The sequence below is a fragment of the Mesoplodon densirostris genome, chromosome 11 (assembly GCF_025265405.1).
Source record: "Mesoplodon densirostris isolate mMesDen1 chromosome 11, mMesDen1 primary haplotype, whole genome shotgun sequence".
Taxonomy (NCBI): Eukaryota; Metazoa; Chordata; class Mammalia; order Artiodactyla; family Ziphiidae; genus Mesoplodon; species Mesoplodon densirostris.
The window spans coordinates 16,305,120-16,326,810 of NC_082671.1; the positions used below are offsets into that span (position 1 = coordinate 16,305,120).

Below are 21,691 nucleotides of genomic sequence, written 5' to 3' on the forward strand. Positions count from 1 at the left end.
GCGCAGTGGTTAAGAGTCCGCCTGCCGATGCAGGGGATACGGGTTCGTGCCCCGGTCTGGGAGGATCCCATATGCCGCGGAGCGGCTGGGCCCGTGAGCCATGGCCGCTGGGCCTGCGCATCCGGAGCCTGTGCTCCGCAACGGGGGAGGCCACAACAGTGAGAGGCCCACATACCGCAAAAAGAAAAAAAAAAAAAATACAAAAGAGGAAATAAATAAGTCTCCTACAGTATAACAAGATGAATTTTCACCAGATGGTCATAATCTGGTATGAAAATGCCAATATAAACTACATAATAAGGTGTAATTCTTATAAACTGATAGCTTCTATTTTGTGGAGGCATACAAATGGAATTGCCTCACTTTTTATTATTTTCAATACATTGCCTTCTATCATGAATAAGCTCAGGAAGAGTCACCACATATTCATTCATTCCTTACACATCTGTTGAGGATGGTCTGTGTGCCAAGGACTGTGATAAACCTTGGGGATACAAAGATGAATAATACTCATTTACCACCTCAGTGGGGCTTACTCTTTCTTTAAAATACTGGGAAGACAGACACATAAATAATTACTCCAGAATGTGGTGAGGGCAGAGATAGATGTATAGACAATTAGAACATCACAGAGGAGGGATACCTGGTATAAAGGACAAATGTTAATTAACATATACGATCATATTGCATAATTTACTCATTTAACACTTTCCCTAAATCCACTCTTCCCTAGAAATTTAAAGATTAGATTAAAACTGTAACATTTTTATTTATTTTGCTGTATTGTCCACTGAGAATTTGGGTTAACCCCCTTATTCATTTATTCGACAAGCATCTGTGTTGACCATGGGGGTGGTTAAAAGATGCATAAAGGTATTCCAGCTCTACAGGAAAAGTTTCAGTTGGGGAAACATACAAAAGAAGAACAAGTTACTAAACAATATAGTAAGTGCTATAATAGAGATATGCACCAAGGTCTGTAGAAAAGATGGAGCCCAATTGTTTGTTGATGTTACAGCAGCTACTGCTACTTCTGAAGTGCAGCAGTTTAAATCTTTTTTATGCAACCGTTATGGAGGTCATGAAAATGTGCCCAGCACAGAGCCTCACTTATAGTAGGTTCTTAATATTGTTTGCTGAATTAGTCGGCCAATAAACTATTCACAGGTCAGCCTTCAACCTTTCAATAATTATTTATTGGATGAAAGAAAGTGAAGTTGACCCTGTCTTCCCTTGAGATTATTGATTATTGAGCACCAGCTAAGGAGGCCAACTGCAGCGTTATGACCCATTTGGATTATTGTTTGCAGGATTCTCTCTCCACCAATGGCTATGTAAGGCTCATTGGCAATGTCTCCTTGGATTTCTTTCTTGATACTGATACTTCTTCCCTGCGTTTCTTTAATGGTTAAACTGAACTATGTCTGCTCCCTATTACTCACTATATATTTTGAATTATAGGCAGCATCTAATAATTTTCTTCAAAGTCTCTTTCAGTTGTTTCTGGAGTTCATTTGATTGTTGTTTCATTAGGCAACTGATGTCTTCCATCCTAGGTCCACCGGTTGTTCTTCTTGGTTGCTAGGTGGACAAAGGTCTCATAAATCAGGCCTCTGAATCCCCCTAGGATAAATGAACATTCTTATTTGTACTACACTTATTACGTATAAAACTGATCTCTAGAGAAAAGCCAGCTCCACCTAGCTTCTTCTGTACACATACTAGATATATTAATAAACACTCCTTAATATACAAAGACAGGTTTGTAAATCATGCCCTATGACTATCCTAATCTCCCGTAACCTAGCAAGGCCATATAAATGCCCCAGTAATAAACAGCAATAAGCCAGGATCATACTCCTTAACATAAAATGCAGCACCCACAGGGAGTAAAGAGCATATGTATCCCAGACACATGTGTTTCTCCTATTGTCTACTCCTTAAAAACATGGGGAAGGAAAGTATTTGTGTGACTTTTTATGGTTTACAAAGTGTCACTAACATACATTAACTGATTTTACTTCATAATACAATTGCTCAACCTCACATAAATACAGTTTCCAGTTGTGGATAAGTTTGGGATTGACAAAAAGAAATCACATACATAACATAAAATCCCTCTCTAAGATTTAACCCTTAGCCAAGGATACAGAACTTAAGAATGGAAATAAGCAGGCCAACAAAGCAAAAGCAAATGCAGTGTATCTGGGGAGTGATTTTCCCTTGGTTTCCTTAAGAGGAAGCAGCAAGGAAGTGATATTCTCCTTACAAGGAAGATCTTGAGAAATAAAAGGATTTCTTGCTGGGCCATTGCCCTTTTGTAGTCATGCTTACTTCATCATTCCAGAACATCTTACACTAATCATCCATGTGGTCCTGTTTAAGACATGTTTATAAACATTGGGCTGTCCTGATTTTTGAATTATGTGGAGTCTTCCCAGCAACACTCTCATTAGGAGTCTTTGCTCAGGTTTCCCTGAACCACTGCTCTTAATTCAGTTTTCCAGAAATCTGGAAAGCCCATCTTCATGCTTAGACCAAATCTGAAGCTCTAACTTTCTAACTTTGAAGAAAGAAAAAAAATTACATCTCAGTTATGAATTTGAAGGATTTCACATCTTGTATATAAACAAGAAGTTCTTCCTTATCGGTTTTAATTATGAGATTAGATGAAAAGGATTTACACCAGCAGATTAAATCACAGGACAATTCAGCCCCAGCATTACTTAATGATTCTGGGGGAAAAAAATGGCTAATCCCTACAATGAAAACAATAAGAAATTTCACCAACTTTCTGAAACCAGTTGGTTTCTCTTTTGAAGTATTGCCTAATTATTATCTTCATTTCTTTATTTTCTCTTACAGAGATTCAAATTAAAGTCTTGGTTAACAAATTATACATCCGCAATTTTTCACTCAAAGTTCCCCTGTAACAATGATTTCCATATAGTAATTTTTTCATTGCATAAAAGATATTATTGTAATAAACTCTAAATTTCCACTCAGTAATTTCTTGATGGTGACTTTCTTTTACAGAGGACGAGAAATTAAGGAAGGCCTTTATTGGTGATGTTTATTGTTCTCCTAATTCATTGTTTCATACTTTTATTTTTTCAGACTATATTTCCAGTCTGTATGGTCTTTCACTTTGTAACGCCAGACTTGCATGAAGTCTTTCTTGCAGCCTTACTTCTAGATAATTTTAGAGGCTGTATGAGCAGTAGTTAAAGGCAGGTACCCTGGAGATAGACTATGCTTTTTTTTTTAATCCCTTACTATCATTTACTAATGATGTGACCTTAAACAAATGGCTCTGTATGCTTCAGTTTAATCTTTTATAAAAAAACAGATTTGTTTTGAAGATTAAATTAATTGATATACGTAAAATGCTTGGAAGAGTTTCTAGCACTGAATAAAGGCTCTATAAATGTTTGTTGGAATTAATTATAATGTAAGTATTCCAAATGAAGTGACAAGAAATGAGATTGCATCTTTAGGTAATTATTGTTTCTTTTTGTTCAAAGTTATCTAAATATCTTATTTTGGTACTTTTTAAAGTACTTTTTTGGTACTTTTTAAATTTATAAATTGAACTTCTCTGACTTTGAAGTTTGTTGACTGATAGATTAGATTGCACTATTAGGTTTATTTGGATTGTAATGTTTTTCACCAAGTCACTTTTGACTTCTGATGTAATTTTAGACATGAGCAGAGGTGTGCTGGAGCTAGCTCACACTGACTTGGGAGAGCCTATGATGTGTATTCTTTCTCAACTCCACATTCAATGACATTCCACTGGTGGCCTGAAATCAGCCATGATGGGAGAATATACACTATGGAAATTGACAAATGTCACAAATCAGAGCTTTTTTTTTTTCCTAACAAAAGTGAGTGAGCTGGTTATTAAATATTTACCACCACACTCTAGGACATAAATCCATTTAAAACAGATGAAAAATCATTCCAGAACTCTGTCAAACTCTGTCCTTTTCCTATTAAAATATATACACCTGGCTGATCAAAATATTATATATCTATCTTTTTAACAACATGATTTATACCCGATTTTCAAGTTTTATCCCAACAGATCAACAATAACCTAATATAATTGATCTCAGAATTTTCATTTCAATATTAGTCATAAAAATTATCTGTATCTATAATCATTTTGACACTGTCTTCCATATTTAATTACCACTAATTTAAAAATGTTTAACGTTTAAGCTCTAATTTGAGTATTATATTATTTATATTCTAAATATCCTCAATTTAACCATCTTTGGGAAAAAACTCCCTTAGCAGATTAAAAGATTAACTTTTGTCTTACTCCAGTCATTCTGGTTTAGTACAGTATTCATAGTAATCCAAATGCCATATAGGTATTAATGATCTCCCACATGCTTTAATTACTACTTTAGTGTTCTTTGAAATTAGATGTTTCACTGGTCTGTTTTCACAAGATTGTTTATTAAGAAACACTCTGGTTCCTCTAACTCAAAGCAGGTTTCAATTTCATCTGAACTTTCTAGAAGAAAAACACACTATCTAATACCTTTCCAACTGTGGGTGCCATAAGAACATCTTTGTATCATAAGCGCCTAGCTAGTGCCTGACATTTAGCAGAGGCTCAATTTTGGTTAATTGAAGGATCACTACAAAAATGCCATACAATTTACTTTTCTTGACCTGAGAAGCAGCAGTTTTTCTGAAGATAAAATTATTAAGAATTTGCCATATTCTGTTATTCTAACTGGAAATTTACCAAGGGATTTTTTAACCTGATGATCACTTTACATGTGGGAGTCGGGGGATGAGACTCAAAATTTGATACTATACTACCTCATAACCATTTAGGATGGCTAGTATCAAAAAACAGAAAATAGGGCTTCCCTGGTGGCGCAGTGGTTGAGAGTCCGCCTGCCGATGCAGGGGACGCGGGTTCGTGCGCTGGTCCGGGAAGATCCCACATGCCGCGTGGAGCGGCTAGACCCGTGAGCCATGGCCGCTGAGCCTGCGCGTCTGGAGCCTGTGCTCCGCAACAGGAGAGGCCACAACAGTGAGAGGCCCGCGTACCGAAAAAAAAAAAAAAAACAGAAAATAAGTTTTGACAAGGATGTGGAGAAATTGGAACCCCTGTGCAATGTCAGTGGGAATATAAAATAGTACAGCTACTGTGGAAAACAGTATGGCTGTTACTCAAAAAATTAAAAATGGAATTACCATATGATCCAGCAATTCTGCTTCTGGGAATATACCCAAAAGAATTGAAAGCGGAGTATCAAAGAGATATTTGTACAACCATGTTTATAACAGCATTATTCACAATAACTAAAATGTGGAAGCAATCCAGATGTTTATCAATAGATGAATGGATAAGCAGAATATGGAGTATACATACCATAGACTGTTATTCATTCTTAAAAAGGAATAATTCTGACACATACCACAGCATGGTTGAATCCTGAGGACATTACACAAAATAAGCCAGCCTCAAAAAGACAAATGACTGTATGATTCCACTTACATGATGTACTTAGAGTAGTCCAAATCATAGCTACAGAGATACAGAAACTAAGGTGGTGGTGACCAGGAGCCTTGGAGAGGGAGGAATGGGGAGTTATTGTTTAATGGGTATAGAATTTCAGTGTTAAGAGATGAAAAGAATTGTGGAGGTGAATGGTGGTGATGGTTGCACAACATTATGAATATATTTAATACCACCGAACTGTACACCTAACAATGGTTTAAGATGGTACGTTTTATGTTATATGTATTTTACCACAGCGAAATAACTGAAAAAAAAATTTGGTACACTGAAATTTTCACAAAGGCCTTCTCCAGTCACAAAGTCAATCTCAGGCAGACTACACCTAGCATTTGAATAGGGCTCTGGATTTTCCAAAGCACTTTCACTATTTCAAGAAATGAAGTTTATTTTGTCATTCCCATCTTCTCGCTGTTGTTTTTCCCTCTTCGACTTCAATTTATCATTCCATTATGCTTTATCACCTGCTTTCTTTTGAGTAACTTCCTTTATATTTACCTCCCTCCCATTATAAGTAAAAAAAAAAACAGTTTCTCTAATTAAAAAACCCAACTACCCAACCATGAGTTTTCTTCAAAAAGAGACTTGCAGATTTTCAGATGAAAAGAGTGAAGGGTGCTTGAGAAAGGAAGAAAAGTTTGTGACAGAGGGAACAAAGAGGGGGAAAGAGGGAAGGGGAGAGAGAAAACAATTTAAATAGTGTAAGGATTCTGCTTTCCTGCACCCAGTGAGAACAAAGCATGCTTAAGATGGCAGACATGACTGCTGACTCCTTAGCTGGTCTAAGGTACAATGTGCCTGTCAATATAAGCATCTCATAGCCCTGAGTCTGAGTCTAGTTTTTGAAGAAAGACTACAGATATCTCCTAAACACGAGCCTAGTATTAGAACTTCTTCTGGTACCCAAATGAAGAAACAGTACCTGCTCCTGTGCTGGGGGAGACACTCCTGATGTTAAACTTAGTAAGAGATAAAAGGTCCATTTCAAGCTTTATACATAAATATTGATCATGCATATAGTAACTTTAAGAGCGATTTAAATGTTTTCAGAGGTAACTTGGGCTATTCTTGATTTACACCTTCAACCTGATTTTAAAGCCTTATCAAATTTAAAATATGCTACTACCATTCATTGTCACCCAAGCATTATAGCATTAATAATCTTTTCCCTATATCCAGACTAATTTCTGTTCCAAGCATACACTGGAATTCCATGCAAAGCGTAACTGTGCACTTTCCCTTGAACTCAAGCTCAAGGGGAGGAAACATGGGAATTTGGAGGAGCTGACCATTCTGTTGCCATTCTCATAAGATCCTGATCTACTATAAACTCACACCCAAAATATCAGACTTAGGAAAGTAAGCCTTGTGAAGAGGTAGTTGTTTTAACTACCCTCTTCAAATAAGAGAGACAGTGTACCTGAGCCTGGGAGGAACTGCAGAGTCAGTATCTAAAGTTATTAAGCAGTTAAAGATCAGGGACCTCCCAGAGTCTAACTTAGGACCCACAGTGTATTTATAAAATAGGCTAGACCAGAGAAAAAACATGTTTTACACTTAAGAGATTATTGGTGAGGGTTCTCCTTAGTTAATAATTGCTGAGAGCTTGGAGCTCTCACAGGGTGTTAAATGTTCTTTTTGTAATAGTACATGCACCCTTATGTTCTTATTATATTGCACATATGAGGTTTCTTGTGTTGTCTAATTATACAAGGTTCTATCCTATCCAATGGAGATTCCAAAACTGCCTTCTCATTTAACTCATGGATATGAGACAAGAGACTTGTGTTCTTTCCGTTGGACAGCAAAATGTGCTCTCTGAAATGTAGGTCATTTGTGATATCAGGAAAAGTGTAGGCTTAAACATTGCCCAATGTACTCTGTAGTCATTTATTTGTATGCTAATATCACCATTCACTATGATGGGAGTCTGCAGCTTTTAGAAATCTTTAAAACGATATATTTTAATGTTACTATGATATTTCCTGGGGACAAAACATTTTTAATTCATGAAATTAATAATAATTTCAATAATAAACATAAAATGCGCCTCACTACTGAGTCCCACATTTCAGTTCAAGGTACAAATACATATTCAGCCCTCGAGACTTTCAATGTCCATTTTTATGTGTCCATTTACAGGCTTTATCCATTGCTCGAGTAAATATTAGATGAACTATCCTATAAAAGGAAGAAATAAGTATGTTCACAGAGCACAGAAGACAGATTCTATCATCATGAATCCTTGCTTGAGATCTCTGTCTTTCCAGTCCTCTCTCCATATCCCCTGCCTACATCACCAATACTGAAACACCTAGCTTTTCTCAGATTGTGGTGAAATATCACCGGAAGTGGCAGGAAGCAGTGCCCCTTACTGTGGTGCTGTGTCATCCAGTATATGGGATCAGATTCTAAAAGAAAAAGTCAAAATTACCCTTTAAAGCCTTATCAATACTTGATATGCATTAGCTCAATTAATCCTCACAGGAACTCTTTGAGGTAGCTACTGTTATTTTCTCTAATTTACGAATCACAAACTAAGAAGTCTTCATTGTTATAGTTCACCTTGGGAAGGTGCCATGTAGGAATCTGGTAATTCCATTTCTCAGTAATTCCAACACACTGTTTCCTCTTCAGCATTGGAAAAGATGGCTGTTTCTTTAGTTAGTGCCAGATGACATAGTTATCTGCACTTATGGCCATGATATATATTAAATTCATGTCTTTAACAACTATAATCAAATGTGTTGCAAGATGGTTGCATGATGGGAGGCAGTCAAACATTAAAACCAGGTGTTACAATAGCAGGGCCACTCTCCCATCTATGGGCAATATGCTCTTTTATGACTGAAGAATCAGACACAATTGCTCACTATCTTTTAATTTTTTTCTTACATTAAAAAAATACATCTAATATGAATCATTAATCTAATAGAAGTTAAATGCTCATGGGATGTGACTCCAGTTTTCAGCTCACCAGGGACTATTTGGTTGAACTCAGTATGGCCAAAGACCACCCTGAACTGTTGGGATGAAGCCCAGTGGTACTATTTAGACTGCATAATTCACATATAAAGAAGTTGCTTCTGTGAATAATTATGTCCTCAAATAGCTTATGTGCTCGATACTTTAAAATCAAACATCATTCATTTTTCAAGTATGTACATATTTGTTTAAGGAATAGTTCAGTAAATGAAAAAATGCTCATTTTAACGATACAGCACCTCTGCTATTTCAGAGCGCATCCATTACAGTTAGCATGCTTGGTCCATTACCTTAATAATGTATTTCAGAATAGGGCAGTCTCCACTGTGAGGGCTAGTGGCGCTGAGCAGCCTAGCACTGCAAGAAAGCATTGATGCAACAGGGCAGATGTTGTCCTCAGTTTCAAATGGGCCATCCTCATAGCCCAGCAATCCCACAATACTTATCCTCACAAGGTAAACCTCAGATCTCTCCAACCCATTATTTACTACTACTTATTTTAGCCAGACAACCACACCTCCTACTTTTTTGGGGAAAAATAAAAAGAAACAGAACAGAGCCTGCTTTTGTACTCAATACAAAACTCACAAACTTACATCTGCATATAAACTTCTTTCTTGTGATAACAGAAGATTAGTCTTTCATTTCTAAAGCCAATACCTCCATCTGTGCTTTGGAACCATTTCCCTCCCATCTTCTTACATACATTATGCTATCAATAATTCATTTTTCCTTGCGTTCCTCTCCCATTTATTTATTTATTTACTAGCCACACTGTGTGGCTTGTGGGATCTTAGTTCTCCGACCGGGGATTGAACCTGGGCCACAGCAGTGAAAGCTCCAAGTCCTAACCACTGGACCACCAGGGAATTCCCTCCTCTCTCTTTTAAATAATCCTGTGAAATATGCTTATCGCTCCACAGTTTAGCCTTGCCCCCCAAAATTAGTTTCTATGCCATTTTGCTCACCTTCCCAAACTTCCTGAAGGAGGTTCTAAACTCCTGGTCTCCTTTTCTTACCTCCTATTCCATAACCACTTCAATCTGGCTTTATTCTTCATTACTTGATAAAATCAATGATGACCATAATGCTAAACCCAACAATATTTATTCCTCATTTTACCTAATTTAGCAGATTTCAAGTGTTGACTATTTCTTCTTCAAAATACCTTTTTTGCTTGCCTTCTATGATGCGTCATCACCCTCTAGTTTTTCTCCCCTACTCAGTGTTCAATGCAGGATGATTCCCTTCTACCAAGCCACTAGCTGTCAGATTCCTGAAGATTTATCTTAGTCCTTTTCTCTTCTCAATGTACTGTCTCCAGCAAACTGGTATCAGTTACATCCAAGGCTTCTATCAATATTTATATCCAGATGTCTTATACAAATTTTAATTAAACATTTTATTTTGAGATAATTGTAGATTCACATACAGTTTTAAGATGTAATACAAAGAGATCCTATGTGCCCTTTACCAGTTCCCCCCAATGGTAACATCTTATAAAATTACAGTACAATATCATGACCAGCTTATTAATATTGATACCATCCAGATACAGAACAGCTTCATCATCCCCAGGATGCTTCATGTTACCCCACTTCCCTCTCAACCCCTGATCCCCCTCTATCCTTAACCCCTGGCAATTACTAATTTGTTCTCCATTTCAATAATTTTTTCATTTAATATATTCATTAATGCAAACACATATTTAATTGTCCTAAAATGAAATTATATACCATTTAGAAAGGAATAAATGCATAGCCTTTGGGATTAAAAAAAAAGAAGGCTTCTTAAAAGAAAAAATTTTTGATCCTGATCCCTTAGTATTATGACATCAGGTGAGAGAGAGAGAAATAGAAAAGATGTCCAGAAGTGGGAAACTATACAGGTAAAAGGTACAGAAGCATGAATAGTTAGGACTTAGGCAGGTAATAGTAAAACTACTTATCTGGAAAAGAAAAAAAATAGTCACAACAGGAAATTTCTGGTTTATTTGCACAGCTATATATGAGAGATTTTCAACATTTTATTCAGAATGCAACACAGTATATATTCTAAGAGATCAAATCATTTCCAATCTTCCCTCTTGCCACAGCCAATTTATATCTCAGGTTTATAAGTCCTGCTTAAACTTCAGAAACAGGCTCCAGTACACTAATTCTGCAACCTAGTATTAGGTTCACATTTGAGTAGATTGATAAATCACATACCAGCTACAGCTTTTACAGCCTCTAGGGATGGGATAGGATTCTGTTTCACACGTGAGGCTTCTTTCCATTTCTAGAAAAATTTTAGTCTAATTCTGAGTTATTTTTTAAAAATTACTCAGAAGTGAGCCATGCAAATCATATAGAAAAGATGCAGCATTTTAAACTGTGGTAATAATTTAAACACAGCTAAACTTGGGTTCTTCAGTATTATTATTAGTTTATATTTTCTCTAACAGATATGTTTCCTTTGTGTATTTGACTCTCTGCTATAATGTTTCTTCATCTGATTTATAATGGTGGTTACCATGGAAGAAGGAAATGTGTTATCACATGAACTTAAGCATAACTACAAAAACTTTCTAAGAGAAATCACTTTGGTCAAACGTACTTTTCTCTATTGAAAAGAAAAGCATATCTATCATGTTAGAAAAGAAAATTTCAGGAAGTTGTAAAATTTAGTGTTCTTTCAAAATTATTTCAAAAGTTTCATTCAATATAGCAAATATACAACAGTATAGAGAGTAAGAAAAAAGAATTGGAAAACTTTTATATACAAAATTAAGATTTTATTCTGATTATGGAAGTCTAGGATATTGCCAAAACTCACAAAAATGTTAGCAGTAGTGATGATTCTGTGGGTGAGTGATATGTAAAAAATGCTACCAAATTCAAAGGTACACTTAAGGGCTTATGCAACCAAAGAGGTTACATGGAAGATCTGGGAGTAAATTAAACTTTGAAGGAAAGATGGGATTCTACAGATGGCATTTTTGAAGAGAAAGGGAGATTTAGCTTCGACTAGGTTCAGCTCTAGAACATTTTTATTAGTTTGGGGACTAATTAGAGTATTTAAAATTTATTGAGTGTTTACTATGTGCCAGGCTATGTTCTAAGTACTTTTACATGCTTTAACTCATTTAATCCTCTCAGCAATCCCAGTAGTCAAATGCTCTTATCCCCATTTTACAGAGGAAGAGATTGAGGCACACAGAGGATAAGGAACTTGCTGAGGGTTGCAGAACGACTAAGTGGTAGAACATGATTTGAAGCCTGGCTGGCAGGCCTGCAGTCTGTGCCCTCTGCATAGAACCTCATATAGCCATTCACAAGTGTGTAGTCCTCTCTGTGTCAGGCCTTTGTGTATATGTTCTTAGTTAATCCTCACAGCAATTCGAAGAGCTAGGTATTGCTTGTCCACTTCAGAGATGAGGAAACTGAGATACAGCAGGCCCAGGATTAGAACCCATGCTGTATCTCATGTTTTCAACATCTGTGCTCCCAGCTTGGCCAAAGTAAAGGGCTGTAAATTCATAGCATACAGGCTAGATAAGTCAATGTAGGCCAAATATAAAAGAATTTTGAGCAAAATTTTTAAATTTGGACTTGATTCTTAAGAAATTCCTCAGTGTCTAGGTGCTCAATAAATTTTCTTGAATGAATGAATGAATGATTAAATGAATGAATGAATATAAAGCTAAGTGGGGAAATTATTACATCAGCTTCTCCTCTAGACATTTAGTGGTAGCATGGATCACACAATAAAATTTAAAAACCACAGCCAGACAGAGGTAGCTTACTTATTTTCATTAAAATACTTTGCCTGCAATTAGATTCCACCGCCCCAGATCAGCTACAAAATACCTGAGTTGTGGCTTTCTGATTTGAATATACACACTTCTGAAAGGTCTGGTTAACTAAGTTCAGTTAGTGAGATTTCCAGCTCTACTGAAACAGGAGGGAAGGGGGCCGGGCACAACCTTTGAAAGAATGACATAGCCCAAGGACATGACATAAACTGATTAAAACCAAATGGGTCCAAGATGGCAGAGAAGTAGATTTCTACTAGAACTTGAACCTCAGTATACCCTCATTGTAACACATCAGCAAGCTAAATGACACACCCACAGGTGCCATGACAGTTCCAAGATTGACCATAAGGATCAAAAAGTGGGCGGTGGCCCAATTCCTGGAAATCCCCGCCCATTCCCGAAATAGCTGGAATACTCTTCCCACTCATTAGCCTATGAAATTACCCACCCCTATAAAAACTGACAACCCCATACCCTGGTGCCTTTCTCGCCTTCTGAGATGGCCCACACTCTGTCTGTGGAGTGTGTTTCTCTCTAAATAAATCCACTTCTTACCTATCACTTGTCTCTCACTGAATTCTTTCTGCGATGAGACATCAAGAACCTGAGCTTCCTTAAGTCCTGAAACCAGGTGTGTGATCTCAGTTGGAAGACCCTGGGTTTTGGCCAGGTTCGAGTCCCGGTCACATGGGTTCAAGTCCCAATCAGGGTTTTGGCCGGGTTCAAGTTCCAGCCTCGGGGGTTCAAGTCCCAATCTGGGTTTAGGCTGGGTTCGAGTCCCAGCAAGTGGGTTCAAGACCCAATCTGAGGTGCAGTTTCACTACTATGTTTTTATTAAAATAGCTAAACATAGCAACAATAAAGAACACAATTATCCTGGCAGTTCCCTGGTGGCCTAAGTTAGGACTCCAGGCTTTCACTGCCGAGGCCCAGGTTCAATCCCTGGTGAGGGAACTGAGATCCAGCAAGCCCCACGGCATGGCCAAAAAACAAACAACTATATACATATATATATATATATATATATACACATATATACATAAAATTAACCAAAAAATTAAGAGGCTTCCTCAATAATCCTTGACTTTTCTCAGTTACTGCTTGAACTGAACTTAGTTATATCTAGGTTGCTAGGCTGAATTTTATTTTATTTTTATTTTATTTTATTTTATTTTTTTGTGGTACGCGGGCCTGTCACTGTTGTGGCCTCTCCTGTTGTGGAGCACAGGCTCTGGACGCGCAGGCTCAGCGGCCATGGATCACGGGCCCAGCCGCTCTGCGGCATGTGGGAATCCTCCCAGACCGGGGCACGAACCCGTGTCCCCCGCATAGGCAGGCGGACTCTCAACCACTGCGCCACCAGGGAAGCCCTAGGCTCGAATTTTAAAATGTCTTCAATTCATTCAAAAATCTTTATGTTTTAAACAACATTTTACTCAAAACTGTATTCACATTTCAAATGCTTCTAGATCAGGGGTCCCCACCCCGCAGGCCACAGACCGGTACCAGTCCATGGCCTGTTAGGAACCGGACTGCACAGCAGGAGGTGAGCGGCGGGGGAGCGAGCAAAGCTTCATCTGTATTTACAGCCACTCCCCATTGCTCGCATTACCGCCTGAGCTCTGCCTCCTGTCAGATCAGAGGCGGCATTAGATTCTCATAGGAGGGTAAACCCTACTGTGAATTGTGCATGCGAGGGATCTAGGTTGCGTGCTTCTTATGAGAATTAATGCCTGATGATCTGAGGTGGAGCTGAGGCAGTGATGCTAGCGCTGGGGAGCGGCTGCAAATACAGATTATCATTAGCAGAGAGGTTTGACCGCACAGAGACCATAATCAATCAATTGCTTGCAGACTCATATCAAAACCCTATCAGTGAGTGGCAAGTGAAAACAAGCTCAGGGCTCCCACTGATTCTGCATTATGGTGAGTTGTATAATTATTTCATTATATATTACAATGTAATAATAATAGAAATGAAGTGCACAGTAAATGTAATGCACTTGAATCATCCCAAAACCATCCCCTCCCACCACCACCACCCTCCCCAGTCCGTGGAAAATTTCTCTTCCATGAAACTGGTCCCTGGTGCCAAAAAGGTTGGGGACTGCTGTTCTAGATGACCTTTGGCCAAATCAGTATTGAAACTCCGTCTCATCCTTGCTCTTATTCAGTGAGGGAGACCGCATCACAGAGCAGGTGAGCGGCCCTCTCTCTCTGCTCTCTCTATTAGAAGCACTAACACTTCATCTCAGGTCTCTTCGTGTTTCAAATAACATGAGAAAAAACTGACAAATATAGGGGAAACAGGATCTTCTGGTCCTTCTTTCTGGTCCTTTGTTTTTCTGCTTTTCCAGAAATGAAATATAGTTACCTCTTTTTTCCCTTACTAAGCATATCACAGTGAGTTGGTAACATCTGTTTTTTTTTCAGATTACCTTCTGAAAGAACTTGTCATTACATATCTTAGCTTTTCTTTTTTTTTTTTGAACTATAACTGACTTAACAGCATCATAATTAGTTTCATCTGTAGAACACAGTGATTCAATATTTTATACATTACAAAATGGTCACCATGATGTCTAGTTACCATCTGTCACCATACAGAATTATTACAATATTATTGACTGTATTCTCTATGCTATACATTACATCCCTGTGAGTTATTTATTTTATAACAGGAAGTTTGTAACTCTTGATTTCCCTTACTTATTTCACTAATCCCCCCACCTCCCTCCCCTCTGGCAACCACCACTTTGTTCTCTGATTCTGAGTCTGTTTCTGTTTTGCTATGTTTGTTTGTTTTGTTTTTTAAATGCTACATGTGAGTGAAACCATGTTGTATGTATGTCTCTCTCTGTCTGACTCATTTCATTTAGTGTAATATCCTCTAGGTCCATCCATGTTGTTGCAAATGGAAAGATTTCATTATTTTTTATGGTTGAATAATATTCCATTATATATACACCACGTCTTCTTTATCCATTCATCTATTGATAGACACTTAGGTTGCTTCCATATCTTGGCTATTGTAAATAATGCTCCCCAATTTGTTGAGCATTTGTACAATCATTACCTTGAACTCTTTATGGGATAGATTGCTTATCTCCACTTCCTAAGTTCTTCTGGGGTTTTGTTCCTTCTTTGGAACATATTTCTTTGTCTCCTCATTTTGCCTAATTCTCTGTTTATTTCTAAGTATTAGGCAAGTCAGTTATGTTTCCTGACCTTGGAGAAATGGCCTTATGTGGGAGATGTCCTATGGGGCCCAGCAGCACACTACCCTCTGGTCAGCAGAGCTGTATGCTCTAGGGGTGCCCTTTATGTGGGCTGAGTGGGCCCTTCTGTTGTGATGAGGCAGACTACTGTGGGTGCACAGGTAGTCAGGGCTGGTCCCCATCTGGTTGGCTGTCCAGCTCTGGCTCAAGAGGAGGCTGCCAACCCACTGGTGGGCAGGACAGGGTCCCAGTGGTGCCTGGCTATGGGGCCCAAAAGGGGGATCCCGGGACTGATGTTGGCCCACTGTATCTTAGCTTTTGCCTGAAACTTTTTACCTAAAGGGTCAGCATACCATCTAAGGGAAAAAGAAAGGTTTAAAAAAAAAAAAGAAAAAAGCACCATGAGGTTAAATACATGATCTATTCTGTCATTTAAAAATTTAGCAATAAATATACTTTCACCTTAATTATTAATTTGGCCTTAAATTAATTTTAATGAATAATATTCACATCAAATATAACTTGGAATTAACTATTTGAGCCAATATAGGTCAACTTTGTAAAATAACTTACCCTTCCTTCTCTGTTGCAGTTCAGCTACATTATTCAAAGTCTACAGTTAGTAAGTTTCTCCAGCTGTCCTACAATGAATGAGGCTCATGCATTAGGGAGAAAATAACAAAAAATTTCAAATGGAAATAAGTTGTTGTCACTGCCTAATATAACCCTTCAAACCATTTCTCTTCCTGCTTATGGTTGGTGTTCTTTTTTGCTTTATAGGGACAGAGCCCCTTTTATTTTTACTTCAGAGATGGAGTACTTTATTACAGAGGGTGGGAAAAACCCACAGCATTTCCAAGATTTTGTGGAGCTTTGCTGTCGAGCTTATAATATTGTCAGAAGACACAGCCGCCTGCTCTTAAACCTGCTAGAAATGGTAAGTCCCTTGGGGAAATAACAGAAATAATAAGCTTCCTTTATGGCTCTCTTTCAGTAGTCTATCTTTTCTAATGGCTTGGAGTTCCCCAAAGAGCTATTCAAAACAGAATAGAATGAACAAACTAAAAGTACTATGGTACAGCTTATAAATACATTTCTTAATAATTCATAACATTTGTTCAGTTATTGTCTCAAACCTTTCTCTTCACAATAATATTGATGTATTCAGGGGTTATCTCAGTATATTTTGATTAAAGGTCAAGGACAGTAATTTAGAATATTATACCAATTGCACTGTGCTTTAGAATTTTTTCAAAAGTATTTTTAAAATACTATCTCATTTTCACATTATGGCAACCCAATGATGTAGAACAAGCAAGGATTTTTCCTGGTTTCCCTCCCAATCTCTGCCTTTGATCACTTGCTTATTTCCAGATTAAGAAACTGAGAGCCAAAAATGTAAGGTGACTTCCTAGCAACTTGACTCGAGGGTGGTACATTTACTACATTGAGTCTACTGAGTCATGGTCCTGGGTACTCTCTGTCGACCAACAGGGGAATTTTTTTTTTAACATCTTTATTGGAGTATAATTGCTTTACAATGGTGTGTTAGTTTCTGCTTTATAACAAAGTGAATCAGTTATACATATACATATGTTCCCATATCTCTTCCCTCTTGCATCTCCCTCCCTCCCACCCTCCCTATCCCACCCCTCTAGGTGGTCACGAAGCACTGAGCTGATCTCCCTGTGCTATGTGGCTGCTTCCCACTAGCTATCTATTTTACATTTGGTCATGTATATATGTCCATGCCACTCTCTCACTTTGTCAGCTTACCCTTCCCCCTCCCCATATCCTCAAGTCCATTCTCTAGTAGGTCTGTGTCTTTATTTCCGTCTTGCCCCTAGGTTCTTCATGACCTTTTTTTTTTTCTTAGATTCCATATATATGTGTTAGCATACGGTATTTGTTTTTCTCTTTCTGACTTACTTCACTCTGTATGACAGACTCTAGGTCCATCCACCTCACTACAAATAACTCAATTTCATTTCTTTTTATGGCTGAGTAATATTCCATTGTATATATGTGCCACATCTTCTTTATCCATTCATCTGTTGATGGACACTTAGGTTGCTTCCATGTCCTGGCTATTGTAAATAGAGCTGCAATGAACATTTTGGTACATGACTCTTTTTGAATTCTGGTTTTCTCAGGGTATATGCCCAGTAGTGGGATTGCTGTGTCATATGGTAGTTCTATTTGTAGTTTTTTAAGGAACCTCCCTACTGTTCTCTATAGTGGCTGTATCAATTTACATTCCCACCAACAGTGTATGAGGGTTCCCTTTTCTCCACACCCTCTCCAGCATTTATTGTTTCTAGATTTTTTGATGATGGCCATTCTGACTGGTGTGAGATGATATCTCATTGTAGTTTTGATTTGCATTTCTCTAATGATTAATGATGTTGAGCATTCTTTCATGTGTTTGTTGGCAATCTGTATATCTTCTTTGGAGAAATGTCTATTTAGGTCTTCTGCCCATTTTTGGATTGGGTTGTTTGTTTTTTTTGATATTGAGCTGCGTGAGCTGCTTGTAAATTTTGGAGATTAATTCTTTGTCAGTTGCTTCATTTGCAAATATTTTCTCCCATTCTGAGGGTTGTCTTTTGGTCTTATTTATGGTTTCCTTTGCTGTGCAAAAGCTTTGAAGTTTCATTAGGTCCCATGTGTTTATTTTTGTATTTATTTCCATTTCTCTAGGAGGTGGGTCAAAAGGGATTTTGCTGTGATTTATGTCATAGAGTGTTCTGCCTATGTTCTCCTCTAAGAGTTTGATAGTGTCTGGCCTTACATTTAGGTCTTTAATCCATTTTGAGTTTATTTTTTTATACAGTGTTAGGGAGTGTTCTAATTTCATACTTTTACATGTCCCTGTCCAGTTTTCCCAGCACCACTTATTGAAGAGGCTGTCTTTTCTCCACTGTATATTCTTGCCTCCTTTATCAAAGATAAGGTGACCATACAACAGGGGACTTTTTAATGTTTCATTCCACTGTCCAGTGGACAGACCAGATAGTCAGGGTAAGAGGAGAAAGATCTGATAGACATATCTTCTGGGAGAAAAATGTGGTGGTTCCTCTGGGCACATGCATACACTAGTAATTGCAGCAAATTGTAGGAGAGAAATACATCTTTTGTAAGTCAGCATGGTGTTTGGAGTCAATACAGTCATCAAAAATAACTGGTTTAGAGCCTTCAGATGACAATTCTACTAGATGCTGTTAAGGGCACAGACTTGGTGCAGGGCCTTCCTGGGTTTGAATTCTAGCTTGGCATTTTACTGGCTACATTCCTCAGGTATGTTACTTAACTCCAGTAGGACTCATGTTTCCTCATCTATTAAATGAAGGTAATAGCATCTGCCTTGTAGGACTGATAAATGACCTAATAGTAAATACTTTGCATGAGCATTATGCTAAGTGCTTTATGTGTATTAACTGATTTACATTTCATAATAACCCTATTAGATAATTAATATAAACACTTAGCACAGTACCTGTCACATAGTAGAATCCAATTAATTTATTATACTAGAGCCTTGTTAACCTATAAGAGCACTGTCCATACAGTATCCCCAAATCACTTGGTTATTTAAATTTAAGTTAATTAACATTGAATAAAATTTAAAATTCAGCTTCTAATTCTCACTAGCCACATTTCAAGTGCTCAGTAGCCACATCTGGCTCATGGTACCATATTGGATAGCACAGATATAAAACATTTCCATCATAGCAGAAAAGTTTTATTGGGTAATGCTAAATAAATGTTGACCTTGTTGCAGTGAAGATTTGATTTTGATCCTTGTTTCATTTTTCAAACAGCATATGCACCTTACTTCTTTCCTCTCTGTCTTGAAAAATATGGATTTCTAAATATACTATATACATGTAGTCCTTCATTTAGAAAGACACTTTGGTCACTTCACATGTAAACTGGATATATAAGGTCCTGCCCATCTCCAGCGTCTTCAAGTTGGCTTTCCAGTAACAGCCAATGATTCATATTGGTAGAATTTCATTCTATCTCCCAATTCTATTAGGTCATATTGCAATTATGAGATGGCTTATAGTTCATAATCTGCATTCATAACAAGGGTAAAAGCCTACAAAGACTGAGTCCATGACCTTGACTCCATTTCATAATAAATATCCAGGTAGTTATCAACTCTAATATCCTTTTGGGCTGTAGCAGGGTCTAACTCATGAATCCATGAGCTCTTGAGTACTTAATATGTGCCAGAAGCTGTGGAGGATACATTAACATATGAGAACCAGTCGGTCTTAAAATTTTTAATTTAATAAGGAAGGTAAAATTCATGTACACAGGCAAATGAGGTATCCAGCGTTTCTAAATGTCTAAAATGCTATAAATAACTGCATACTAGGAGTAAGTACCATATTCTAACAACAACTTCAACCAGTGACAGACGTTTCAAAAATAAACTCGAAGCAGAAAAGCACAAATATCGTTTCATACTCTTTCTCAGGTGACAGTAAAATTATGCTGAATGACAAGTAAGCATGTTAAAATAATGTGAAAGGACAGCTTTTTGGAAAAAAAAAGATTCTAAAAGCTATTGGTGGGCTTTTATGTTTTGTTTAATAAATGTTTCTACCTACCTAAAAAGAAAACTTTTAGCATGTGAGTCATCATGTATTAAATAGTCATTAAAGAGTTTGTATGATGTTATTTCATTTAAAAGAAGTAGATATATGGTATTTTAATCAAGTATTGAAATAATTTCTTATAAAGCAATATTAAAATCAGATGATGAAGGTTTCTGGTACATAGTGTTTGCAAAAAATTTCCCTATGTTTTAATTATTCAAGAATGACTTTTAGGCTAATGAAATTTTGGCAGTGAAGGGTACTAATTCAGATTAATCTTATAATCTTAGATTTAAACTTTTACAGAAATTGAAACAGAGATAAGCAACAATGTGGACCAATTAGACCAGTGAATAAATATATGTAAAACAGCAGTGTGTTATTATCTCTCTTTCTGGTTATTTACCTCTTGATTCTCTTCTCTTCACATTTTTTTCCTATGGGATTCTGTAGATAACCAAAACATCAGTAAAGGTTTCAAGACCACACCTTCTCTGGTAGAGCTTCTTATAAAATAAAAACCAAATTTAAATTAACAAAAGATTATTTTCTACCTATGTGGGAAATCTATATTTCCCTCAATTCTCTCTCAAACTAACTCTTTTTGTGTTAACTTACTTAAAAAGAAGTTAATCTACTGTGCCATAACCTAGTTACAACTTGAGAAATACTTGATATGGGTCATAAATTCTACCTTCCATGAATGGTCACTAACAAAGGATTATGAGCCACAAGTGTTTGGTGAGTCTGCTATGGAGTTAATTGTTCAGCCTTGGTTGAGAGCAGCATGTTTCCACATATTCATAGTCCTTTTTGTTTACTCCTGGGGAAAATAATCCATGAAATTCCCATCTTGCTTAAAACCAAAACATTTGTAGAGAACAAAGAATGTTGCTAGCTGAATTCACTAACATAAAAGCCTGTATTTCATCAGCTTTTCTCTTATTAAAAAATCAATAGCGGGCCTCCCTGGTGGCGCAAGTGGTTGAGAGTCCGCCTGCCGATGCAGGGGATACGGGTTCGTGCCCCGGTCTGGGAGGATCCCATATGCCGCGGAGCGGCTGGGCCCGTGAGCCATGGCCGCTGAGCCTGCGCGTCCGGAGCCTGCGCGTCAGGAGCCTGTGCTCCGCGACGGGGGAGGCCACAACAGTGAGAGGCCCGCATACCGCAAAAAAAAAAAAAAAATCAATAGCAATTATTATTGAAGGTTCCCAAAGAACATAGGGACCATTCACCCAGTTTAAAATGTTTATCGCACCCATTTTTATATCAGATATTTCCCAGCAGAAATCTTTCTAACTTCTCTACATGGTGGCAAAGAGTGTCTGCTTCTCTAAGCATAACTATCAAAATAGATTTGGACTTAGTAGGGGAAGAGCAGAAGTAAAAAAAAAAAAAATTAATGTTCCTATTCTTTAAAAAAGAACTTATCTGTTTATTAGCTGTACTAGCCACCCTTTCCCTTTCTTACTGCCCCAATTAAAGTTATAACCCATGTAATCTAAGCCAGGGAGGCACTTGAACCACATCTCTGTGG

The 21,691-nt window shown here is 37.5% G+C and overlaps 1 protein-coding gene across 3 annotated transcripts in view; it reads left to right on the top strand.

Annotated features, from left to right (window-relative positions):
• PIK3C2G (phosphatidylinositol-4-phosphate 3-kinase catalytic subunit type 2 gamma) overlaps window positions 1-21,691 on the top strand; it is a 301,036-nt gene that overhangs the window by 179,768 nt on the left and 99,577 nt on the right. For all 3 annotated transcript variants that reach the window (XM_060112830.1, XM_060112831.1, XM_060112832.1), the window contains one exon: window positions 16,328-16,484. In XM_060112830.1, the coding sequence (XP_059968813.1) occupies window positions 16,328-16,484 (157 nt within the window). The remainder of the gene's footprint in view (window positions 1-16,327; window positions 16,485-21,691) is intronic.